General features: G+C 47.8%; 1 protein-coding gene across 3 annotated transcripts in view; it reads left to right on the top strand.

The window, feature by feature from the left end:
* LOC141271199 (killer cell lectin-like receptor subfamily B member 1B allele B) overlaps nt 1-27,345 on the top strand; it is a 316,917-nt gene that overhangs the window by 8,878 nt on the left and 280,694 nt on the right. For all 3 annotated transcript variants that reach the window (XM_073681309.1, XM_073681308.1, XM_073681307.1), the window contains exon 2: nt 12,097-12,233. In XM_073681309.1, the coding sequence (XP_073537410.1) occupies nt 12,155-12,233 (79 nt within the window). In that variant the 5' untranslated portion in view covers nt 12,097-12,154. The remainder of the gene's footprint in view (nt 1-12,096; nt 12,234-27,345) is intronic.

The raw sequence follows: 27,345 nt of genomic DNA, 5'->3' as shown, positions 1-27,345 counted from the left end.
CCCACATATTTATCGCGCCAGTTCGATGGGCCTGGTGATCTTTTTCCTGGGGGTTGGCCCTCTACCCCAGGTTGTGCCAGTTTAAAGGACAGTACCTTGCCATATGTCCGGGTTGATTACAGCAGCGGCAGATGGGTTGTCCGTCCTCGTTGTATCGGTCGCTGGGTCTTCCTCTGGCCGGTGGGGTCCTCCTTGGTCGACGCCACGGGATGTCCTCCGGTCCGGATGCCAGCTGGATCTTCCCTGGAGTGGAAACCTGTAAAGACTGCACAGTTCGGGTTAGCGCAGCAACGCTTTTAGCTAGCTCTTGGACCTGATGGTGCAGGTCTGGAGCCGGGTCATTGTTCAAAGCCTGCACATCAGCCCCCACAGGCCCTGCCGACAAGGGCGCCGCCTCCTGGTGGTAAGTGATAGCTGGGCGCCTGTGGGTCACAACGCCACCCGGTGCCGGTTCTCGGAGCACCCGGATGGCTCTGTCCTTGAACTGTGCAAAGTCCAGATGAGGATCCTGTAAGGCTATGGCCCGCAACTGGGTTCGGTGGACATTGCAATATAGTCCCTCTATAAATTGTTCGGTCAACAGCCTGTCCTCGTTTCCCACGCTGTCGGGGTCGGTCTGCTTAATGGCTCTCAGGGCCTCTTGTAGGTTTAGTGCATAGTCCCTTATACTCTCATGTGCTCGCTGCTTGCACCCATAGAATTTAAGCTTAATCTCGGCTGAGGTGCGGGTATCAAAGGTGTCCCTCAGCCGGGTTAGTATCCCCGCGACAGTCCTCCTCCCAGGTGGCCAGGACTTTACCTCCCTTTGGGCTGCCCCGGTTAGTTGGGCCACCAGGATGCTCACTTTTTGCTCTTCTGTGAGGGGGTACACCTGGAAGAGGCTATCCAGCTTTTCTCTAAAGTCATTCAGGGTATGTGACTCCCCTGAGTATTGAGGTAGCCAGGCTGCTCCAGGGATAAAGGCCATGGTAAAAGGCATGACTGCAGCAGCGCTGGCGCTGACGGGGGTTGAGGCAGTGAAGCTCTCCTCCGTATCCGACATCTTCCTCCCCCCTAGTGGACCGTGGCCTACCTTGCGATGATCCTCTTCCGTAGGCCGCGGCTCCGCAGTGGATCGTCAGGGTTGAGGACCTTCCGTCGCGCTCCTGTGACGTCAGCGTCTGCTGGGCTCCTTCCAGGACCTTACGCGACGTCTGGACGTGAGGCGGGGCTTCAGTTCTCGCGCGCTTTTGGAATCCACGCCCCTCTTCTTCCCGCGCGGCGTCTTCAAGATGGCGTCCAACGGCGGGAAAACTCCACGGAAGGCGGGAAGAAGGCTGAAAATGGCGCCGGATGGCGGGAATCTTCACCGATGGCGGGAAGAAGGCTGAAGATGGCGCCGGATGGCGGGAATCTTCACCACAGGTAAGTTTAAAAGTCTCTTTTTTTCAGGCACGCAGTACCCGGTGGTTGCGGGCACGAAATCCTGCCGACTACGCCAAAGGCTGACGCGCCCCTGGGCCTGAGTTGCGCAACGTTGCGCACGAGGGAGCCTACCCGGAGCCGGATCGGATAGGGGTAGTAGTCTCGTGGCGATGACCCGGTCCGTGCCCAGGGAGTCAGACTAAGTGGCGGTATATTAGCAGTAGATGTAGGACGACTACGCCACCCGTTGAATGCAGCTATGGAGCTGCCACTGCAGGGCAGACCGCTGAGGCCGGTGGAAGGATGGTGCAGCGTGGATGGTGTAACCCCCAACGGGAGGGGTATGGCCTCAGGGCAGCCGACGTGGATGATGGGGGAAGCAGGAACCACTCAGAGACGATGCGGTGTAGTTCAGGGTCTTTACTGGTGACAAAGATAGACCCTCCCGGAGTACTGGCTAGCGGTCGGGGCCTGGTCAGTCCTTGAGCAGATGGGATCCCCCTTGGCCAGGCGGAGTTGTAGGCCTCCCCAACTAATTGTACTCTTCTGGCTTCCTTGCTAGAGGCGGGTAAAGGTAGCCCACGTCCCTGAGTGTACCGTGTGGTGCTCACCCGTATGGCCGGTGACTCGGGGCCTTCTAGTGGCTTCCGCTCCACGACGGCGGTGCTGGTCCCACGCGTGTGACCGGGCCTTCGGGTTTCTTGGCCAGAGGACCTGAAATCCCCTGCCGGTCGGTTTCTGCTGCTGGGTCAGGGTTAATCCCCACAGCCTCGGACTCCGGGTCCGGTGGTAACTCTTCAATCAGGGCGAGCTCTTCAGCTGCCAGCCCCTGATTCCTTTTAGCACTGCTCCCACTGAGCTCCTGATCTTTCTTTCCTAAGCTGCTCCTCTTCTTCTTCCTAACCCTGCCTCAGCCCCAGTTTTATATAGGGGAAGTCCTTCCCCTCCCAGGACCGGGCAGGAGGTGTGGCATGAATAGGATTCCTGACCAAGAGACCTCCCACCTGCTCTCAGACATAATATTGTTATTACTGTGGAGACCAGACCCCTGGGGTGCCACATCTACATTTGGCATTACAGACATCTTCTTAGAGGAAAGGCTGTCTCTAGGAACTAGCGGCTACTTCCCTCTGGCTTTTCGAAAACTGACATTTTTGGGTTTTTTTCTGTGTGTTTTTGGGCATGCACCTTTTTTTTTTCCTTTCTCCCTCGGTATGGGGTCAGCTGCAGAGCTTGCAGAGTGGCTGCACAGGCTGTCTTTGGAGGTGAATGACCTCCACGGTAAGGTACAGCAGCAGCATCAGCGGTTAAAGGTCGCCAATGTGGGGGTCTCTGCAGGTAGGCCTGTCCAGCCTGAACCCAAGTTACTCTCCCGGATAGGTTTTCTGAAGGTAGGGACAAGTTTTTTGCATTCAGGGAGGCCTGCAAACTGTATTTTAAACTTCATCCCTATTCCTCCGGAAATGAGGAGCAACGGGTTGGTATTGTAATCTCTCTATTGCAGGGCAATCCTCAGTCCTGGGCGTTTTCTCTACCGCAGGAATCGGTTTGTCTCCAGTCTGTGGAGGGGTTTTTCGGGGCTCTGGCCCTTATCTATGATGACCCTTACTGAGTCGCCTTGGCTGAATCTAGGCTACGTCGCCTTCAGCAGGGGAATCGTTCAGTGGAGAATGGAGATGTACAGTTCGGAATTCCAAATGGAATCACTCAGCCGTTAGAAGTCAATTTTGTGAGGGGCTTACTGAAAGGTTGAAAGATGCCTTGGCAGTATATGAAACCCATCAATCCTTGGAGGCTGCAATGTCTTTGGCCATATGTCTTGATAGACTCCTTCGGGATAGACGGGTGAGACCACCTTCTCCAGGGACTTCTTGTCGGGGTTGTGTACCTCTGCCAGGGGAGCGGTCTGGGGGTGAACCAGTACTGGGGGAGGAGGAGGAACCCATGCAGTTAGGGGGTGTCTCTGCATCATACATCTCCCCGGAGATTCGCAAGAAAAAAGGCGTGTTTTTTTTGTGGGAAAAAGGGACATTTTGTCAGGACCTGTCCTTCAATTCCTAAACAAAAGGAGACTCTATTAACTCTTCGTAGTCTGGAGTTGGATAAACAAGGGGTCGATTTGTGGCCAAACTGCAGTTCCTGTTTTGTCCTGACAGCAGAGGTGGTGCTAGAGAGCAAAACCAAGAAAATGTTTGTTGACAGTGGAGCCGGAGTCAGCGTGGTGAAATGCTGTGTTTGTGAAAATTCATGGTCTTGCTTGCTATACTTTAGATAAACCTATTATCACTTTCGCCATCGACTCGGCGCCACTTGCACAGAAAGCATTTACTCGGATTGTACATAATGTAAAACTGAGGGTGGGTTCAGTTCATTGTGAAATAATCCCGTGCTATGTCCTGGACAATCTTCCCACACCAATTGTCTTGGGTATCCCTTGGCTTGTTAAACATAATTCATTGGAGGATTGGAAAGCCGAAGAGATTATTGAATAGGGAAATTACTGCCATGAGAACTGTTTAGATATTTCCCTTGCTACTGTCTCTATGGAAATTTTACCTGCTTTTCTGTCTAGTTTTGAGGATGTTTTTTTCTGAGAGGGGGTGTCAGGATTTGCCTCCTGATCGAGCTTATAACTGTCCTATTAACATGACCCCCGGAGCTAAACTACTAAAGTCCAGACTGTATAATCTTTCTGGCCCTGAGAGACAAGCCATGAAGGATTTCATTGTGGAAAGTCTGGATAAGGGACATACAGTATCAGACCCTCATCTTCGCCCGTGGCGGCAGGGTTCTTCTTTGTGAAGAAAAAAGATACCGGTTTACGTCCCTGTTTAGATTTCTGGGAATTAAATCATATTACCATCCGTGATCCATACCCTCTTCCTCTGATTCCTGATTTGTTCAGCCAGGTTGTGGGAGCTAAGGTATTCTCCAAGATAGATTTAAGGGGAGCCTACAACCTGGTTAGAATCAGAGAAGGGGATGAATGGAAAACAGCGTTCAATAACCCGGTAGGACATTTCGAGAGTCTGATTATGCCCTTTGGTTTGACCAATGCACCTGCGGTATTCCAGCATTTCATAAATTATATTTTCCATCATTTGGTGAGGAGGTTTGTGGTGGTTTATATGGATGATATTTTGGTTTACTCAACTGATTTTGAGACTCATCGGGGGCATGTTAAGCAGGTGCTCCAGATATTAAGGGATAACAAACTTTATGCCAAACTAGAAAAATGTGCTTTTGCTGTTTAGGAGGTGCAGTTTTTGGGGTATTTGTTGTCATCTTCGGGTTTTTGGATGGATCCGGAGAAGATCCGTGCAGTCCTTGACTGGGAACGTCCCGAGAACCTGAAGGCTCTACAACGTTTTCTGGGCTTTACCAATTTTTACCGGAAATGTATTCAAAATTACTCTGTTATAGTGATATCCCTTACTGACGACTAAGAAGGGGTCTGATTTTTCCAAATGGTCAGATGCTTCCCTCCAGGCTTTTTCTTCCCTAATGAATCATTTTGCCACTGCACCTATACTCAGTCATCCCGATGTTTTTCAACCCTTTATTGTGGAGGTTGATGCGTCAGATGTTGGGGTTGGGGCTCTGTTGTCTCAGAGTTCATCCCCTGGTGTCCATGTGCCCTCTTTTCTAAAAAACTGTCTTTGGCTGAGAGAAATTATGACGTGAGAAAAAGGAAACTTTTGGCGATCAAATTGACGTTCGAGGAATGGCGACATTGGTTGGAGGGGCCTGTCCATCCTATTACTGTTATTACTGACCATAAGAACCTGTCATATCTCCAGTCAGCTAAACGTCTCAACCCTAGGCAAGCCAGATTGTTCCTGTTTTTGACTAGGTTCAATTTTGTTGTCACTTTCGTCCAGGGGTCAAAAATGTCAAGGCTGATGCTTTGTCCCGGAGCTTCCCTGGTGGTGGTGACCATGAGAACCCTGCCCCGATATTATGGAAAGGGATAGTCATTTCGGCACTTTATCCTGAACTGGAGGGTGAAGTGTTGGAGGCACAGGGGGACGCCCCTGCCTTCTGCCCTTCAGGGATGTTATTTGTATCATCTGATCTGTGCTGCAAAGTAATTAAGGAACATCATAACTCTGTGCTTGCTGGGCATCCAGGTGGTAAGGCAACTGCGGATCTGCTCTCTTGTTGTTTTTGGTGGCCGGGGTTGCATTGGGATGTGATTGAACATGTAGCTGCTTGTAGTATTTGCGCGCGTTCCAAGGTTTCACATACCCGTCTGTCTGGTACTCTTCTTCCGCTACCTATCCCTAGTAGGCCATGGACACACTTGTCCATGGATTTTATTACTGACCTACCGGTTTTTGCAGGCAAAACGGTGGTATTGGTTGTAGTAGATAGGTTCAGTAAAATGGTTCACTTCGTCGCATTGCCTGTGTTGGTATATGCAACAGTTGTGGACTTCTTTGTTTGTGTGAAGGAGGACTTAATGCTGATCTGACAGTAGATGGCGATGTTGCATAAAGTTTCCTTGTTTACTGTATTGTAAAAAGAAAAAAAGTCTCTCTTGTTTTTTCTGTTTTGTTGTTACTTCCTGGTGCAGTACTGTGTGACTGTGCGTTTTTTCCTTTACCTCATGTTCTGAGAAGTAAAAGCTTGTTATCCCATGTAATCTGCTCTGTGAAGATTCTACCGCAACTGTGGGTATCCAGAAGCTGTGCAACAGGTTATGGGCCCAGGCACCGAGGACCCCAGACACCCAGGACACTGGAACTCTCAGCAAGACTCTGGTGAATACAGAAGAATTCTTCAATACAATTCTCTCCAAACAAGTAAGACAAGTTAAAGATGACAAGTAGCACAGAGCTAAAACGGTAGCTAAGCTGAATAATGATAATTATTAGTTATGGAAGTTCAAAGTAGAAATGTTATTGTCTAAAGATGATTTATAGGAAGTAATCACTACAGATAGACCTGATGAGGATAATCAAACATAGGATAAGAAAAATAGACAAGCAAGAGCTACCATCAGCCTATTAGTGGATGATGCTCAATTAATCCACATAAGGAATGAGGATAAAGGGAATGTGGGAAGCACTAAGAAAGCTACATGAAAGACCCAGCTTAAATCACAAGTTATTTCTGCTAAGAAAGCTTTACAGTATGAGACTAAGTGCAGACAATGACATGCAGAAGCATATATTCTCTATTATGGAAGTGATATCACAGCTGAGATCAATTGGTGAAGATATTAAGGAAAGCCATGTAGCAGCAATATTATTGTGCAGTTTACCTTATTCATATACTGCTTTGATAAATGCACTAGAAACAAGACCTGAAACAGACATTACATTAGAGTTTGTGAAGACCAGCCTCATAGATGAATATCAAAGAAGGAAAGAACAAACAAATGATTCTTCTACTGAAAAAGATAATGGAAATGCTCTTAAAGCTACAGAATCAAAAAGACCCTGTAATAAAGAGACAAGAGAATGTTTCAGATGTAAGAAAAAAAGACATTTAAAGAAATACTGTACTATATGGAAAGCAGAACAACAGAAATTACATCATAAAGTGAATACACAGAAGGTGAAAAACACAATTTCTGATTCATGTGAATATAATTGGAATGGCACATTTAAAGTGACTGATAAGAAATCATCGTTGGGTTGGTTTCTTGACTCAGGAGCAACAAGTCACATGACAAGTAATAAAAATTTCTTTACTGAACTTAATTTAAATAAGAAGGAAACAATTTATCTTGCAGATGGAAGCAAAATAACTGCAGAAGGTGTTGGACAAGGAATGCTAAACTGTTCTAACAAGTTTGGGCATGATTCAAAAATACTTGTACAGGAGGTGTTATATGTTCCAGGATTAGAAGGAGGATTGTTATCTATAAAACGTCTAACAGCTAAAGGACTTACGGTAAAATTCTAAGATGATGAGTGTACAATCCTAGCAGGAAACAAGGTAATAACCAATGTCAAGGCAGATGAACAATTATATCATCTAGACACATTAAAGGAACAGATGAAGTTGTGTACACATGATCACAAGAATTGTATTCACATGTGGCATAGACGTCTAGGACACAGACATCCTGAAAGTATAATGGTGCTACAAAGGAAAAATTGACAAAGGATCTGTTGATATCTGATTGCTCAATTACCATAAGATGTGAATGTTGTATAAAATCAAAAGCCACAAGGATATCTATTCCTAAAGAAAGTGAAACGAAAAGCCCAAGACCACTTGATTTGGTGCATACTTACGTATGTGGACCCATGAAAGTGACTACATCAGGAGGCAATAGACATATGGTGACTTTTTTAGATGACTACTCAAGATACACAGTCACATACTTGATCAAGAATAAAAGCGAAATTTTCAATAAACTAGTAGACTACGTGACTGTAGCGTCGGCGTCCCTGCCTCCTGCTAGGCAGGGACGCCGTTCCCCTCACCTCTCCGCTCCGTGCCCGGCGGCTTCCTCCCGCTCTGCTTAAAGGGGCCGCGCGCGCCGTCCTAAGGAGTACCCGGCCAATGGCCGGAGGACCTCACCATATATAAGGCACCTCCTCCAAAATGGAGGTGCCCGAGCAATGTTGTTGCAAAGCCTTTCAACTCTGCTTCAGCCCTCAGGTCCCGTTACCAGATACCTGCCAGTTACCTGCCAGATCTCTGCTTGATTCCTACCTGATTCCTGTCTATCTGCTTGCATTCCTGCGGTCCGACAGTCTGCCTTCCAACACCTGTCAGTCTGTCTATGGATCTGCCCGCCCGCTCACCTGGGAGCGCTCACCTGCTACCTGCCTGCTAGCCTACCTGGAGGCTCTACCGTCACTTGCCGTGACCACCTGCCTGTCCAGAGACTCCTGCCCGCTCACCTGGGAGCGCTCACCTGCTACCTGCCTGCTAGCCTACCTGGAGGCTCTGCCGTCACTTGCCGTGACCACCTGCTTGTCCAGAGACTCTTGCCCGCTCACCTGGGAGCGCTCACCTGCTACCTGCCTGCTAGCCTACCTGGAGGCTCTGCCGTCACTTGCCGTGACCACCTGCCTGTCCAGAGTCTCTTGCCCGCTCACCTGGGAGCGCTCACCTGCTACCTGCCTGCTAGCCTATCTGGAGGCTCTGCCGTCACTTGCCATGACCACCTGCCTGTCCAGAGACTCTTGCCCGCTCACCTGGGAGCGCTCACCTGCTACCTGCCTGCTAGCCTATCTAGAGACTCTTTCCCTGCTGTCACTTGCCGTGACCACCTGCCTGTCTAGAGACTCTTATCCTGCTGTCACTTGCCGTGACCACCTGCCTGTCTAGAGACTCTTACCCTGCTGTCACTTGCTGTGACCACCCGCCTGTCAAGAGACTGTCCCCGTCACTTGCCGTGACTTCCTGCCCTTCTACCCAGAGACTGTCCCTGTCACTTGCCGTGACTACCTGCCCGCCTTCCCTGGGAGCCACCCAGAAGTGCATTTTTTTGGTCGCTACAACAGTGCAAAAAATTGTAATAGGCGAAGTTCAAAACATTGTATCTACGTGAATAAATTGAAATTAATAAAACATTGGCTCGGGGCGCTGAAAACAAGTCCTCACACAGCTCCATATCAGAAAAATGTAAAATGTTACTGCTCTTGGAAAATGGTGACACGAGCAAAATTATTTTTTTTCCAAATCTCTGATTTTTTTTCCCCCACTTAGATAAAACAAAAGCTATGCATGTTTGGGACCACCATAATAGTACTGACATAAACAATATTTCCAGGTCACTTTTTATTTTAAATGAACACTGTAAATAAAAAACCCGAAAAACAATTGTGGAATTTTTTTTTTTGCCATTGTTGTTTTTTATGCACATCCCATTATAAAATGCATGGTGTCATTCAAAATTACAACTTGTCCCTCAAAAAAGTAAAAAAATGAAAAATGACTGGTTAGGAAGGGGTTAAACTTACCTTCAAAATAAAGTTACCAGGTCATTTTTCCCCACAGTAAATGCCATAAAAAACAAAACTAGCTCAACAATAGTTGAACTGTGTTTTTTTCACAATTCCTACTCCAAAATTTTTTTTTATGTTTTTTTCCATTTTTCATTCATTTTTTTCCCAATGTGAAATTTAAAACTAGAAACTCATCACAGCAATAATGTCCCCATAAAAATATATTTTTTTTAGTTGTAAATACCTTATATTATGTTTGTATCACAGTAGTAATATGTTCTTGCTTTATGGAACAAGTAGTGGTTGCTCTAACTGAAACATACATACTATTTAAATTTTATTGTTTGAATTTGAAAATTAAAATAATGAAGCAAAAAAACCTTCCCTTATTTTTTTTTTATCCCTTTCCCTACATACTGGTACAGTTGTGCTCAAAAGTTTATATACCCTGGCAGAATTTTTGCTTTCTTGGTCTTGTTTCAGAGAATATGACAACCAAAAACATCTAAATGACCCTGATCAAAAGTTCACATACCCTGGTGATTTTGGCCTGATAACATGCACAGAATTTGACACAAATGGGTTTGAATGGCTGCTAAAGGTAACATCCTCACCTGCAACCTGTTTGCTTGTCATCAGTGTGTGTGCATAAAAGCTGAGTGAGTTTCTGGGATCCAGACAGACTCCTGCATCTTTCATCCAGCCACTGACGTTTATGGATTGTGAGTCATGGGGAAAGCAAAAGAATTGTCAACAGATCTACGGGAAAAAGTAGTTGAACTGTATAACACAGGAAATGGATACAAAAAGATATCCAAGGAATTGATAATGCCAGTCAGCAGCATTCAAACTGTGATTAACAAATGGAAAATCAGAGGCTCTGTAAAATCCAAACCATCTCTGACAGCGGCATTTAACATGGCCGCGGCAGGACGTCACTAGTTCCGCCCATCGGCACCCGTGTCACATGACCACGGGTCGCCGATGGGTCGGCATGACAACCCGGGATCTGCAGGAGACACCTGTGGTTGTCATTGCTGGGATTCTGTAAGCTCTGCCCAGTGGTCGGCGCTCATAGCAAGTGAGTAATTCTGCTACACACAGGCAATCTGATGATGATATTAAAAAAAATTAAAAGTTTAAATCATCCCCTTTTCGCCCCATTCAAAATAAAACAATAAAAAAAATCTATGTGTAGCATAGAACAACTGTGACTTTGGAACTTTCAGTGCCCCCACCCAGAGGAGGTAGCGGCAAGCTTAGGAAGCTGACAGCCCATCGAGGTACAAGGGCAGGAGACCCGAGGGTCCCACACTGGCCTCTCTGAGATTTTCCATGGGGCCAGATGACTGGCTGGTCCCAATCTGGCTTCTCTGGATGTCTCCATGGGTTCCAGGCGAACAGAGGGTGTCATCTGGCAACCCCAAATAACATATCCATGGGGCCAGGTGACTTCATCATCCCAACCTGGTCTCCCCAAATGTATCCATCATTTCACTGATGGTCAATGGAGCAGATCCATATAGTTTCAGTCAGGGCCATATACCCTTAGGCTGGAATCATGTTGAATTCAAATCTGTGTCTCTCTGGATCGAGCCATGCTACAAGCTACTCTCCTGAATAGTGTGTCTGATCTTTGATTCTCCTTGTAAAGTCTGCCTGCTACAGAGGCATATGCCCCTTAAAAATAGTTACAATTTTCCTTTGAAGTTAACATCCACAGGTCAAGTATTAGGGAGGGTATTATTCCACAAGGCTCAGGTCTCGTTGTTTGTGCATTTAATCAATTTACATAGTTGGTATAGCAGGGGGGACTCTTTAAATCATCATCTAGCTGGCTTTAGTATAATATGCAATTAGCATAGTAACAAACATCATTGTTTCACCCGGAGTCACTGTCCTTGACCAGCCAAAGAAATACACATACTTGTAAATTCACAAGTCAACACAAACCCAATAATGTGTTTCTCTTGGCTTAACAAATCTAGACGTTTGGCTGATTAAGATAAGAAGCTATTTCATCATAATCAAATATACACATTTGGTATCGCCGCGTTCAGAATCGCCTGATCTATCAATGTATAAAATTAATTAATCCGATCAGTAAATGGTAGAATGAGAAAAAAATCAAAATGCCAGAGTTACGTTTTTTGGTTGCAGAAGCATTTCAATAAAATGCAATAACGGGCGATCAAAACGCTCGGCGCACAAAATATAAGCCCTCACCCGGCCCTAGATTCCGAAAAAATGAGATGCTATGGGTCTCGGAAAATGGCAACTTTTTTTTTTGTTAAAACAAACTTTGGATTTTTTTTTACCACCTAAATAAAAAAGAACCTATACATGTTTGGTATCTACAAACTCGTAATGACCTAGAGAATCATAATGGCAGGTCAGCTTTACCATATAGTGAACGTTGTAAAAAATAAAAAACAATTGTGAAATTGCAATTTCACCACACTTGGAATTTTTTTCCAGTTTTCCAGTACACGATATAGTAAAATACAATGGCATTGTTCAAAAGTACAACTCGTCCCACAAAACACAAGCCCTCACGTGGCCATGTTGACAGAAACATAAAAAAGTTATGGCTCTGGGAAGAAGAGGAGAAAAAACGAAAGAGCAAAAACGGAAAAGGGCTGCGGCATGAAGGGGTTAATCATCAGAATATGGTATCAGAATGGAGAAGTTATCAGTGTTTGGATATATTTATATTATCTAGCTTTGTGCATTTCCTCGTGTTGTTGTTCTAATCAATAATGTCTATTTTACTTTTTAGGAAACATACTCTCACTTATTATCCGTCTATACCGTGCACACTGACACTTGTGACAAACATGGAGCAGGTTACCTATTCCAAACTAAACCTCAAGAAAAATCCCAGACATCCACCCAAGACGCAATCTGCTGAGGAAGGTAAGATGTTGAAATATAATAAGTGTCAGTGACAAGTGCAGCGGCAGGTGACCAATATAACACACTCTCCGCAGGTCACCTTCTTGGAGGTCCCAGGAAATAAAGGGGTGTCATAGAACTACTAAATATCATAACATATTCTTAAAGGGGTTGGCCACTACTTTACATGTCCCTTTAATGTGCCCTAACTCCCACAGATAAAGAGTTCATTAAATATCTTGCTGTGCCAAATCCTGCTGTAACCTGCACTGCTCTTCTGGTCACATGATCTCTGACTGAGAATCTCCGGCTTCCTGTAATCTCACATCAGATTCTTCACTTCCGGTCTCTGGAAACTGACTGGTGGGCGGGGCTTGACACATGGGCGGATGGGGCTGCATTTAGCAGAGCTTATTCTGTTTTTGAGAATGCTGCAGATCTTGCTGCACACCTAGCTACTTAAAGGCAATGCCACACACGAAAAACAACTGCTTAGCAGGCATACACCAAAGACTAAATGAATCTTCCTGCTATATCCGTTTGACAACCACTATGGCTCTTTCATCATATGGACACACGATGGATTTTTATACTCACATATAGTGAGGGGAATTTACTTACCATCTCTCACCTTAGAATCCTATTTATATTTTGTTCTATTTAACTACATTATTTTTATTATGTAATCTGCGATACAGCCGTCATTTCCTACTAGGCGCTTTTTAAATGTTCAGTTATTATTACAATTTAATCAGGCTGCTTCTTTTAAGCAGTTGTGTTTTGTGTATGGCATTGCCTATTAAGCAGTTGTCTTCATTATACTAATAGAGCAGACATACTTTAATTTTATATCTCTCACCATCCGTCTATCCATTGATCCATCCCATCATCGATGTTTGTGGGATAGTAGGGGATAATCTTCATTATTAGGTCTGGTGTAATGGTGCTTTGTGCATTACTTCTATTCCCTGCAGTGTACTGTAGATAAGATAGTGCTGGAGCTGTATGTGAAGTTGGGAAGGAGTGGGAGGGGTTTAGGCAGAGTTACAGGTAAGTGCTCACGGCTAGCTTGCAGCCCAGCACAAGGAATGATGGGAAATGTAGTAAGAAGGGAGCAGAGGATTCTGAATAGGAAGTGATTGCTATGGCAGCAGAGCTGCTACCAGGGCACAGGAACCAAAGAAAAAAGGCATAAAACAACAGAAATATTTGGACAGTGATACAAGTTTGGGCATTTTAACTTTTTACCAAAATATATTCAATATACAGTGCTATAAATCAATTTTGGCTTAAAGTGCAGACTCTCAGCTTTAATTTGAGGGTATTCACATCCTAATTCGAGTATGGGTTTAGGAACTACTGCTCTTTAATATGGAGTTGCCTCTTTTTCAATAGATCAAAAGTAATTGGATAATTATCTCAAAAGCTCTTTAATGGGCTACATGGGCTATTCCCTCTTAATCCATCATCAATTAAGCAGGTAAAAGGTTTGGATAATTCCAGGTGTGGCATTTGCATTTGGAAATCATAACATGCGGTCAAAAGAGCTCTCATTGGACGAGAAACAGACCATCATTAGGGTGAAAAAAATAAGAAATCCATCAGATAGATAGCAGAAATGTTAGGGGCGGTCAAATCAATAGTTTGGTGCATTCTGAAAAAAAAGAGTGCACTGGTGAGCTTAGGCACTTAAAAAGGCCTGGACGTCCATGGAAGACAACAGTGGTTGATGATTGCAGAATCCTTTCCATGGTGAAGAAAAACCCCTTCACAACATCCACCCAAGTGAAGACTTCTCTCGAGGAAGTAGGTGTTTCAGTATCTAAGCCTACCATAAAGAGAAGACTTCATGAGAGCAAATACATAGAGGTCACCACAATGTGCCAGCTATTAATCAGCCTTAAAAATAGAAAAGCCAGATTAAACTTTGCCAAAAAATCATCTAAAGAAGCCGCCCAGTTCTGGAAAAGCAAAACTAAGATCAACTTGTACCAAAATGATGGGAAGAAGAATGTATGGAGTAGGCTTGGATTGGCTCCTGATCCAAAGCACAGTAGATCCTCTGTAACACATGCTGGAGGCGGTGTGATGGTGCGACCATGCATGGCTTCCAATGGCCCTGGTCATTAGTGTTTATTGATGATGTGACTGAAGACAGAAGTAGCCGGATGAATTCTGTGTGTACAGGGCCATACTTTCTGCTCAGATTCAACCAAATGCAGCAAGGCTGATTAGACGGCGCTTCACGGGACAGATGGACAATGACCTAAAACATCATGCGAAAGCAAAGAAGTGGAATGTTCTGCAATGGCCGAGTCATCACCAGATCTCAACCCCATCAAGCCGCAATTCACATGCATAAGACAAAATTTAAAGCTGAAAGACCCGCAAACAAGCAACAACTGAAGTCACTGCAGTAAAGGCCAGGCAAAGGCTATGTGCCCACGATGCAGAAATGCTGCATATTTTTTCCGCTTCTCCCTGGCAGGAAAAACACGTGCGGATTTTACATGTGTTTTTCCCACCTGGTAGAAGCGTTTGTCAAGCGTTTTTGCAGCATTTCTGCATTTCAAGCGCTTTTCCAAGCGATTTTAGCATCACTTGGAAAAGTGCTTGACAACTTGGTCACACTATATAAATCCATGCAACCGCCATATATAGTGTGACCAAGTAATAGTTAAAAGAAAAGAATAAGAATGGTAAAAAATAAAAAATAAAGATTATACTTACCTTCCTATGTCCCCAGTGTTTTCTCCGCCGCGTCCGGTCTGTTGTATGGGTCGCGGTGGTGTGAAGGACCTGCGGTGACGTCATTGAATCATGTGACAGGTCACGCAACCGCCGACATCAGCGGTCGCGTGACCTGTCACATGACTTAATGACGTCATGGCAGGTTCTCACACCACCGCGACCCATACCAAAGACTGGACGCATGCTATGGAGACCGGGGGCCATCAGAAGGTAAGTATAATCTTTATTTTTTATTTTAAATTCTTTTTTTTACAGGTACTATGGTACCCGGGTCTGGAGGAGAGTCTCCTCTCCTCCAGATCCGGGTACCATCAGCACATAGAAACGCATATTATCCGTGTGTTCAAATGTGCTGACAGGGATAATATGCGTTTCAATGCAAGTCAATGGCGGCGATTACACTGCGTGTCCACAAAATTAATGGACATGCTGCATATTTTTCCGCAATGATAATCCGCAGCGGAAATTTCCGCAGCATGTGCACAGCACATGCGGATTATCATTGGGGAGCATGGGGCACGTATTACCAAGCGTTTTTTAAGCATTTTCGCTGCGGAAATTCCGGGTCAAAAACACTTGAAAAACGCACAGTGGGCACGCAGCCAAAGAGTCTGTAACGTTCAGCCACGCTATCTGCCAGATTCCAGAGAAACCCCTCTACAGGGATTTGGTTTTACAACAGGGTCCATTGGATTGCTACCTATAGAAAGGCTGCTGTCCAGAGGCAGGAATGGTCGCCAAGTATGGTCAGAGCCGAGAGGTCACATAAAGGACAAAATCAGAATCTGTAAGAATTGTCAGAAAACATAAGCCAAGGTCAAAACAAGGAACAAAGATTACAACAGGAGCAAAACAGGCAGGACTAAACCAGGCAAGCACAAAATATATCTGGCAGCTTCCAGCAGTAAGCTGGAAGCTATAGTGGGGTGTGATGCTCTTCAATAGGCTGGAGCAGGGAGCTGATAACTCCAGCTGCACAGCACACACACCCACACTGACAGACTGGATGGCACTACAGGTCTCAGCCAACAAATCTCTAAGTGGCTGGACAGAGTCTGTGCTGTCCAGAGCTTCTAGTTCCAATATTCACAGCAATTGAATACGGCAGTACTTAGCGACAGGAGCAGACGTCACAGTAGCAGGTCCTGGTTAAGGTGTGACAGTATCACAAAGGAGGGAACCCAGCATTTAGTGATGTCCATGACTTCCAGACTTCAGGCAGTCATTGCCTGAATAGGATTCTCTACAAAGTATTAAAAATGAACATTTTATTTATGATAAAGTTAATTTGTCCAATTACTTTTGAGCCCCTGAAATGAGGAGGCTGCAATTCCTAAACGTTTCACAGGATATTTTTATTCAATCCCTTTAAATAAACTTGAAAGTCTCCACTTCAATTGCATCTCTGTTGTTTCATTTTAAATCCAAATTAGTGGCCTGCAGAACTGAAATCACGAAGAATCTGTCACTGTCCAAATATTTCTGGACCTGACTGTATATGGGAAAATTTAGGTCATCATCCTTAAAGAGAATCTGCCACCACATTTGACCTATCTACAGTATACTATTAATATAGGCATACATATAGACTGAAAAAAAGTCATCCCTGTATGTCTCATATCAGATGCCTTTATATGATGCTGCGGGGAAGATAATTCTGCTTCCAGAGATTAATTTGCATGAAGGGGGAGTTACCAGTGTGATATGTAATGGATAATGATGGACGAGCACTAAAATGCTCGGGTGCTCGATGCTCGGGTCAAGCAAATTGGAATACTCGGGTGCTCGACCCGAGCAACAAGCCCAATGTAAGTCTATGGGAAACTCGAGCATTTTTCCGGCGACTTCCCCCGGCGGTCTGCAGTGGGCCTAAAAATTGCCCAAATTGATGGGAACAGTTCTCAAATGACATGGGAAAAGCATGAGGAAGACCCCAGGAAGCATTTCTGACTCCCACGTCACTGCTGTCAACAACGTTGTCAGAGGTATTACGCCACTTTTACGGACTCACAATAAAACATACAAAAACAAATCCAAAATGGATTTTCCTGGGAAATATGTTAAGGAACATCCTTTCCAGGGTAATGACTTGTATATAAGGCAAAATAAATAACTAAAACCAAAAATACTCCTCCACACCTTGGGCTATGTTCACACGTAGCGTTTTTGATGCGTTTTTGCACTTTTGCATTGCTTTCAACCAAGACAAATGCATTCACTGGGAAATGTCATTTTAACATTTTACAACCTTATCTGGCCATGTGGTGTGTGACACATCATCAGCCACATGCATACAGTGCTGCAAAGACACGGGAACTGCATGGGGAAGACCCCTGGAAGCATCTCAGACTCCCAGGTCACTGCCTAAAAGTGTGCCCATCATAAGTGATCCTTGGCGACTGCGAAGATGCCTACCGCCATGCACCTGTCATTGCAGACTTGCAACAATCACTGTCCACGTCCTTGTCCCAGTGCAGCGTTCAGTTGTCCCTACCCCATTCCTAGTAATGCAAGCGCAAGTATGCAGCCAGCCACCCACCCGCAGGCTGCAATACTATACTGCCAAATTTTTGACAGCTGCTTGCACTTGAAATGTGGCCTTTTAGGCTCGTGGAGGCAGAAGCTGTCCACAATCTTATGGCGGCGGCGACCGTGTAACCATACTCGGTACCCAGCGGCCACTATTTGTCCTGGTATCGTCTCCACCTTCCACAAGCACGGGTCCCACAACATTACCCGTGCCCTCCCTAGAGAACTTACTGGGAAGGACCGCCTACCCACAAACACGTGGTCAAGTGAATGTGGCCAGTGACGGTACGGAGCCAGTCCACTGTTTCTTTTGCTGAGTTATATTTCACGACAGCCATATTCTTTTGCTTGGTGAAATGACTTGAGAAACCATATCTACTCCAGCTGCCATTTCTCCCAGGAAGTCCTCTAAAGCGGCTTTCACTTGAAATGTGGCCTCTTAGGCTTGTGGACACGGAAGCTTTTCACAAACTCCATACTTGGTCCCCAGCCGCCACTATTTCTCTCTGTATCATCACCGCCTTCCACAAGCACGGGTCCCACAACATTACCGGTGCTCTCCCCAGTGTGTGGCGCCCCTGCTGGATCAATCGCCACAGAGGTACTGCATCTCACCCAGAGGTGTGGTACCCCACTCTCAGGTAAAGATGGAGTACTACCCGGGACCCACATACCCACATCCAACACACTCCACCCTGGTAGGGAAGGGCAAGATTGCTCCTAAGGGAGAGCACAGTCCCTGCTCCCTAGCTGGAGGGTGGCACCATGTATAGTGGGTGTGGGTGGGGGAAGTAGTCAGGGGAGCACCGTCAGGGTAGTAGTATAAAAGAGAGGGTGGAAGGTTCTAGAGATGAGAGAGTTCAGAGTTTGGAGTTGGGAGCAGGAGCTCTGGAGGAGCTCTGCTCAGGAGGAGGAGAGAGAGGAGAGCGGGCCTGGTAAAAGAGGCCCAGGAGAGAGAGGACGGGAGCAGAGGAAAGGCTACAGAATCAGAGGGGATCCCAGGGGCACGGTGAGTGCAGGAAGCCACCCGTGCGCCCGAATCTACACGGACGTGGAGGGATCAGGCCCCAGAGGGAACCGGCCCCTAAACTAGTGGAGAATAATCAGGCTCAGCTAGATAACCGGAGTCTGCTGTATTTGCAAGGTGCAGCAGCCAACCACCACAATTATATTGCCGAAAAGGTGGCCGCATAGGGTCCAGGGGACTGCACGTCGCCCATCAAGACCCAAGGCTACCGGCTTGGGACACTGATCATGAGGCGCAGGGCAGGAGGGTGAGAGCCAGCACAGGGAAGACGACCGTGAAAGGAACATAAAACGGGGTCCCGTTTAAGTACTCCTGAGAGACTTGAGAATTGCTGAACCCCTTCCCTAGTGAACACAGGACGACGTGGGAGGTTACACACTGGCCCTGGTAACCTGGAGTCTTGAACAAACTGTGAGTAAACCTTGAAGACTGCACCCCACTGTGTCCTGGAATTATTGCCGCGCCATCACCAGCCCTGCACTACACAGCACCAGCAAGATCTACCTCATAAAGTCATCATACACTGCCCTGGAGCTAAGCTCTGCATGTGGAGAGCTGTACCAACTCTGCTGCATCACTATCAGCTCCAGAGGAGCTTCAATGCAGCGGCGGCCACATATAGCCGCATACCACAGGTGGCGTCACGAACATTATATTTCTAAAAACTTTATTCCCCTTTTACTTTCCCCTTTTAATTGACCGCCCTGTGTCACAGACTGGGTCACTGCCACCATGACATCCCCCCCAGCATCGACCGGCCCGGCTACCGAGTACCCCATGTCTTAGGGGACGCATCAAGTGCACTTACTGGGAAGGACCGCCTAACCACAAACACGTGTCCAGGTGAATGTGGCCAGGGATGGTACGGAGCCAGTCCACAGCTTTTTTTGCTGATTGTTGTATTTCACCACAGCCATCTCCTTTAGCTCAGTGAAAGGACTGGCATAGAGGGAAACCATATCTACTCTGGGTAGCATTTCTCCCAGGAAGTCCTCTAATGCAGCTTATTGCAGAAGCAATGGCAGCCCGTCCAACATCAGCTTGCACTTGTCAGTGGTGCTTCGACACACAAACATCTTTTCTTTGCGCCTTTAATTTCATGACTACAGAGTTGGGCAATGGCCTGATCTGCAATGCGGTTTGAGAAATAACATGCATAAGCACGTCCAATGCACATTAAAAGAGCAGCCATAGAGTGTCCGGGGACCTTCCCCCACACTTTTCTTAGCCAGGTCTGCTTCTTGGCAGGGTTGGACGGGCCCACCAGAGAACCGGAGACTTCTCTGGTGGGCCCTGGCTTCTCCTTCAAGAGAGTTCATAGTGCCGAGGTGAGGCCATGATGATGAAAGAGGCCACCATCTGCTTTGTTTTCTGTTACTTGAAATGCAAGCGCAAGTATGCAGCCAGTCACCCACCCATCCACAGGCCGCAATACTAAACTGACAGATTTCTGGGCAGCTGCTTGCACTTGCAATGTGGCCTTTTAGGCTCGTGGAGGCGGAAGTTTTTCAAAACCTCATGCCGGCGGCGGCTGGGTGTCCATACTCCGTCACCAGCCGCCACTATTTCTCCCGGTGTCGTCTCTGCCTTCCACAAGCACGGGTCCCACAATGTTACCTGTGCCCTCCCCAGTGCACTTACTGGGAAGGACCGCCTAACCACAAACACGTGGTGAAGTGAATGTGGCCAGTGACGGTACGAAGCCAGTCCACAAATTTTTTTGCTGAGTTGTATTTCACCACAGCCATATTCTTTAGCTTAGTGAAAGGACGTGAGAAACCATATCTACTCCAGCTGTCATTTCTCCCAGGAAGTCCTCTAAAGCTGCTTTCACATGAAATGTGGCCTTTTAGGCACGTGGAGGCAGAAGCTTTTCACAACCTCATGCCTCATGACTCGTGTCCATACTCGGTCCCCAGCCGCCACTATTTCCCCGGGTGTTATCTCCGCCTTCTACAAGCGAAAGTCCCTGAACATTACTGCTGGTACTTTTCTGTGGGAATCTGCTTGCCTCCTACCAGCCTGGAATATTTCCAGTAACTATGGTACGACGCCATGATATTAGCACTGCCCCCAGTACCAGTATCGAAGCCATCCCCAATTTCCTTCTCAGGAATCTTATTTGGTAGACTGAGTGGCTGCCCAAATACATTAGTTTCTCACAAAGGAGCTGAAGATAGAGTGGCAGTAGGTGCAAGTTTCTCCAGCCTGATAGATATCAGAGGGTGAACAGCAGCACATTGGATCAGTGGTTAGTAGTGTTGAGCCACCCCCGTAGTGTTCGAGTTCAGTTCGGTTCGTCAAACACCCGTATGTTCGCCGAACTGTTCGTCGAACTGTTCGTCGAACACCTTCGAACACCGTTAAAACTAATGGCAGGCAAACAAAAACACATAGAAACACATAGAAAACACCTTCAAAGGTGTCCAAAACCTGACAAACTGCTCAGAAGACGCAACCAACACATGGAAAAGTGAGAAGTACATATAGTCATGCGAAAAGAAAAGAGGTGGAGGAGTAAAAGGAGGGGGAGACACAGATATAGGCATGTCATGCCCTTCTAAAACCAAAAAAGTGCGAAGCCGACACGACCAGTCCGTTCCTGCCCGTGCGACCTCCGTGTCGCCGGGTTTGTGCCAGAGCCGCGGTGGACCCTGACGGCCAGCCCCCCTCTCCCAATACTGGTGCCTGTCCGCTGGTGGGTCGAGCCCCCCCGCGGTGGGGGGCGGAGTAACATCTGCAGAAGAAAGACCATCTTCCAGCCAAACTAAGATGTCTACTTCTTTTCGTGGACAATGTAATACGATCCCTTTCTTACGGACATGCCCATCGCTACAAATTCCAGATGAGGCACAAAAACAGCAAGTGCTTCAACGGATATCAAGTGCTCCTTCAAGTGGGCTCTCCTCCACCTCAACTTCAACATCACAAATATTCCAGTCCTCAGAGGTGTCACCCCAATCGCACTTGCTTCCTCACAGCTCCCAAGACTCCAGCTGCCCGTCTGAGTATGGGGTAACACAGATGGTTGAGTCTGCACAGCTGTTTACTCATACTATTGCCTGGGAAACGGAGGTCTGCTCCAGAGCTTCTGTTAATCCAGACGAGGAAATGATCTGCACTGATGCCCAGAATCTTTATAAGTCGGATCCAGGACCAGATGAAGAAGGTTCTGAGCATAATGTAGACCCTCGTTTCCCAAACTGTAACTCCTGTTGGTGGAGACAATGATGAAGACGATGATGAGACTCAAATACCTGATTGGAGCGACAACTTGACTTTTCGGTCAGGGCAGGAAGAGGTTGGCTCTGGGGACGACGGGTGTGAGAACACACAGGGTGATGATGACGAGGTTGGAGATCCCACTTACTGTCAACCCACAGTCAGCCAGTCGATGAGGTCAGCAGAGGAGGTGGAGGAGGATGTGACTAGCCCAGGGGATGGGGATGACTCGGTACCCGGGCCTTTGCCTGGCCTTGGGGATGTCGCGGTGGTCGGCTCCCTGGCCCGTACCCTGGGGTCACTCTTTAAAAGGGTGGATAATTGTTAATTTTATAAGAGTTCGTGACACCACCTGTGGTATCTGGTGAGAAGCACCAGCGCTGCAGCAGTGCACTGAGGCTGGTGATAAGGCAGCTCGATGGTATAGCTCCCCACAGGTGGAGCTAGGTCTCAGGGCAGCGTATGCAGGGGGAATGCAGGGCAGGCGAGACCCAGCTGGGTCAGAGCAAGAACGGGAACGGACACGGTAGTCACTTCAGTACCTTTTACTGGTGGAAATTCAGGCACATCCCGGAGCACTGTAGGGTGAAGGGTGCATATCAGGATCCTCCCCAATGAGCGGGTGTAGGGCCTCCTGTTTCTTGCCTCTGCGTAGTAAGTTTCTGACCTGTCTGGAGTTAGGCCTAACTTTGTCTCTGTCCTGCGCTGGCTGACCTTGTGGTAGGGCCTTCTCTTGGAGTTCACGCTCCCAGTATGCGGGGCCTAAGCATCTCCTGGCTCTGTTACGTATCAGCACCTTAGCGATCCTGGGACTTGTAGTTCTCCAGGGATTCCGGGTATGCCTTACTGGGTCATAGAGATCCCGGTAAGCTCGGATCCGGTGTCCGGTAAATGCTTCGGGGTGAGCTGGTTAAGCTCCTCTCCCTCTATGTACTAACTCTCCACTCGCCTTCAGCCTACTCAGGCCCTCACTAGGCTATACACACTAACGGCAACTTGCCGCGCTTCACCGATCTTATGGCGCCGGCACACCTTAAGCTCTAACTGGGCTCCCTGAATCTAGCTAACAGGAGCCTCGTGCTCCACTGCTGAACTATTAACTGAGTTCTCTAGACTAAACTGAGCTCCACTGCAGACTGACCTCTCTTAGGCTTCTCTACTGCAGGAACTCTTCAGAGGAACTGAACTGCCTAGCTCCACCTTCCCTATTTATATCCATAATGGGCTCCCTTTGCTGGTCTGAGGTGGAAGGTGGAGGTGTGTAAATGTTTATGGGGGCCTCTTGTGGAGGATTCCATCAATGCACTCTTCTAGGATCTGTGATACCAAGCGCAGCGGGGCGTCACAGATGCTATTGACGATGAGGTTAGGTTGCACCTTCCTGGACAGAGACGGAGTACTGGGAGCACGTCAACAACTGCATCCTCAACCACAACTCTGCCTCTGACCACAAGTCGTAGTGGCTCTTCAGGTCGCATGGGTATTAAGCGTTGCATAGCCTGGGCATTTTTTCAGATCGATAAGGATGACCCAACTCGTGTTATCTGTAAAATTTGTAAGTTAAGTAGAGGCCAAAAAATACTTAGTTTGAGTACTTCATGCATGTACCGTCACATGGATATGAAGCATAAGTTGCAGTGGGAAGCTCACTGTGCTACAATGCGGCCTAGCGGGCCGGGCCAACCACCATCTGCCCCATCTTGTGCATCCGCAGCCTCTTCATCCTCTGTGACTGGGGGGACAGCAGTCACCCATGTTTTTGGACGCAGACCTGCCACCTCTTTACCCGCAACAGCCAGTGTGATTGGCAGGTCGTCAGTTCATTGGGAAGTGGAAACACCTGCTGGTGTTGAGCGCTCTCCGACATCGAGAGCACCATTTTTGGATCAAGGCAACCTAACATGTCCGCCTGCATCTTCCTCACAGACCGGCAGTTTGCCGGGGACACCCTACTCAACCCCGTCTAAGCACAACAGCCAGCCCTCGGTCCCTCAGATGTGGAAAAGTAAAAGACCATTTCCTCCTAGTCATGACAAAGCTAAGAGGTTGAATTTCACCATCTGCAAGCTGTTGGCTACAGAAATGCTGCCTTTCCGCCTGGAGGACACAGAGGATTTTCGAGACCTTATGTCCGTCGCAGTGCCCCAGTACCAGATGCCCAGTCGGCACTACTTCTCAAAGAAAGGTGTGCCTGCGCTCCACCAGCATGTCGCACACAACATCACCGCTTCTTTGAGAAACTCTGTGTGTGACAGGGTGCATTTCACCACAGACACTTGGACGAGTAGGCATGGACAGGGGAGTTACATGTCGCTGACTGGGCACTGGGTAACTATGGTGACAGCAGGACAAGGGGCTGCTGTCCAAGTCTTACCGTCCCCACGAGTTGTGCGTCAATCCTCTTTATCTCGAAGGTCCTCCACTGCTTCTGCCTCCTCAACCTCCTCTCGGTCCTCCACCTGCACCCAAAGCCTGTCTGGTAATGCCACCTGCTTTCTAACTGCGCAGAAGGGATCCTGCACACCTCCTTACTATGCTGGCAGCAGGGCTCAACGGCATCAGTGTTTACTTTGAAATGTCTGGGAATTGTGAGTCACACAGCTGAGGAGTTGTGGTCAGCTCTGGAGACCCAGTTTCATGAATGGTTGTCTCCACTGGACCTGCAACCAGGGAAGGCCGTGTGCGACAATGCTGCAAACCTGGGTGCGGCCCTTCGCCGGGGCAATGTCACACATGTGCCTTGTATGGCTCACGTGTTGAACCTGGTTGTCCATCAATTTTTAGCCCACTATCCCGGACTAGATGGCCTTCTGCAGAGGGCATGGTCGCTGTGTGCTCACTTCCGCTGTTCGCATCCTGCAGCTCAACGACTTACATCTCTTCAGAAGTCGTTGGGCCTGCCAGTTCACTGGCTGAAATGCGATGTGCCGACATGGTGGAATTCAACTCTGCACATGTTTCAGCGACTGTGGCAGCACCGACAAGCCCTGGTGCAATACGTTCCGACGTATAGCCTGGGCCAACGAGATCCAGAGGTAGGGCAAATCACGCTGCAGTAGTGGTCTCAGATCAGGGACCTATGAAGTTGATGCGCCCCCTGGGCCGTGGGGTACCCGGAGCCGGGCCGGTAGACGCTGGGGGTTGTAGTCACTGTGGCGGTGACCCGGTCCGTGACCCAGGGCGGTCAATCCAAGGGTTTTATAATGTCCGACTACGCCACCTGTGGAGTGCGGCCAAAGGGGCCGCCGCTGCGGAACAGTCCTCTGAAGCTGGTGGTTTTGCAGCAATGGTATTATTACTCCCCACAGGAAGAGTGTAGCTTCAGGGCAGTGTGGGTGGATGATGGTGGTTGTAGTGCAGGGAGTCAGTAATGAACACAGAGTCCGTGTGATGCAGTCCCAAGATCTTTACACACAGTTGTTGCAGTTCAGATTACAGGTACCAGAGCAATCTCCCCCGTCGTGCTGTGCGTACTCAGTGAGGGGCTCAGTCCACCCCCAGATAGCTCCGGAGTACTTAGCAGAACCCCCTTCTGTGTGTCCTTTCTCTGGCCTTCTCCCTGCACCTCACACCCAGTGACACTTCTATCCGGTATCCTCGGGCCTTGGCGGGCGACGTGTGTTCTGTCCCCTGGGTCCTATGTGGCTACCTTCTTAGTGAGACTGGTGTGGACTTTGGCCTGCAGTACATGAAATGCTGCAGCCTCCGGTTTCTAGTTGAGCCTTGCTGTTTCTCCGCTAGTTGAGAGACCGGATCACCTTATCTGACCTGACCCCTCTACCTCCTGGTAGCAGCGGGAGTACAGGTGGCCTTCTGCACGGCCCGTACCCCTAGGGTCCCTTCGGTTCCTGGAGCCTTCCTGCTCCCACTCCTCTCTTCTCTCCTTCAGTCCTGGGCCTCCCAGGCTAGGCCCGCCTCCTGGAGCAGAGCTCATGCAGAGCCTCTGCTCCTGTCACTTTTCCTCCTCTGACTGGTTTGCTCTTTCTAAGATGGCTTCCTATTTATACTCTCCCTGTCATGTGCTCCCCTAAGCTGCTCCCCTAAGCACCCACTACATAGTATCCTCCCGCCAGCTAGGGACCTGGGACTGTGCTCTCCCTTTGGAGCAATCTTGCCCTACCCCCATTGCGGGTATGTGTTGGATGCAGGTGTTTGGGTCCCGAGCCATACTCCTTCCTTACCTGAGGGTGAGATACCACACCTCTGGGTGAGATGCAGTAACTCTGTGGAGACTGAACCCTCAGGGGCGCCACACACCCTTCTGCACAGTTTTGAAATGGCGACGAAGATGTTTAGTGCTGACGACGATGCCATTATCAGCATGACTATTCCGGTGATTTACATGCTGGAGCACACATTAAACAGAATTCAGAGTCAGGTGGTGGGACAAGGAGGTGGAGGAAGTAGAGGAGGAGTCGTATGCGGAAGGGATAACATCTCCAAGGTCCAGACGGTCGGCAGTACCAAGGTGGCAGGCATGGGAGGGTGGGGGAGAGGGATTAACCAGGGCGCATGGTAGCAGCCAAACTGTTGAGGAAGGTGCAGGAGCCGAGGAAGAAGTGGAGGACGAACTGGCGATGGGCATGGAAGACTCATCAGATGAGGGAGACCTTGATCACATTTCTGTTGTGCGAGGTTGGGGGGAGAGGGCAGAGGAAGGAAGCATGATTCTTACCTCGCTACCAACACAACAAGGACTTGGTCCTCCTGGATGCGCAAGACACATGAGTGCCTTCTTGCTGAACTACCTGCAACATGACCCTCGGATTGTCAGAATTCGAAGTAATCCCGACTACTGGGTTGCCACACTCTTAGATCCCCGGTACAAAAGTAAATTTGACGAAATAATTCCTGCCATAAAAAGGGATTTACGCATGCAGGAGTATCTGCAGACGCTGTTGCAGAATCTTACATGTGCTTTTCCACAAAACACCAGTGGTGCACGTAGTGAATCTCACAGTTCTAACGTGCCAACCGTGGGACTGTCGAGTCTTCATCACTCAAACCGTAACAGTAACACAGTATCTGCTGGTAACAGCAATTTTGTGGAATCGTTTCACCACTTTTTTAGACCATCCTTTGCAAGGCCACAGGAGACAAGAAGTCTGACACATAGTCAACGCCTAGAGAGGATGGTACAGGAGTATCTCCAAGTGAACATCGAAGCCATGACTGTGTCACTGGACCCTTGCTCATTTTGGGATTCCAATCTGGAAAAATGGCGAAATCATGCCTTGGAGATCTTGTCATGCCCTGCAGCCAGTGTTCTCTCTGAACGTGTGTTCAGCGCTGCTGGTGGTGTGCTGACAGATAAGCACACGCGGCTGTCCACTGAGAATGTAGACAGACTCACGTTCATAAAGATGAACAAATCATGGATTCGCAAGGACTTTTCTACCCCTGTGTCATCCTGGGGAGACTAAAAGCTTGAGGATTTGGTAAAATCACCTCACCAACCGTTTTAAGCAACTGTGGGGCAATTGATGCCACTTAACCCTAGAACGCATGACCATAAAAATCTACACTTTCACATACCTGGGGCCTTTTAGGCCCGTGTGCAAATAACATGGAATAACTCAAACTCAAATGACAAACAACTATATA

This window comes from Phyllobates terribilis, unplaced genomic scaffold (assembly GCF_046119375.1).
Source record: "Phyllobates terribilis strain yellow unplaced genomic scaffold, ASM4611937v1 Scaffold_5__5_contigs__length_657084704, whole genome shotgun sequence".
Classification (NCBI taxonomy): Eukaryota; Metazoa; Chordata; class Amphibia; order Anura; family Dendrobatidae; genus Phyllobates; species Phyllobates terribilis.
Note: the sequence above shows the minus strand (reverse complement) of the source record. Positions and strands in the feature narration are given on the sequence as shown.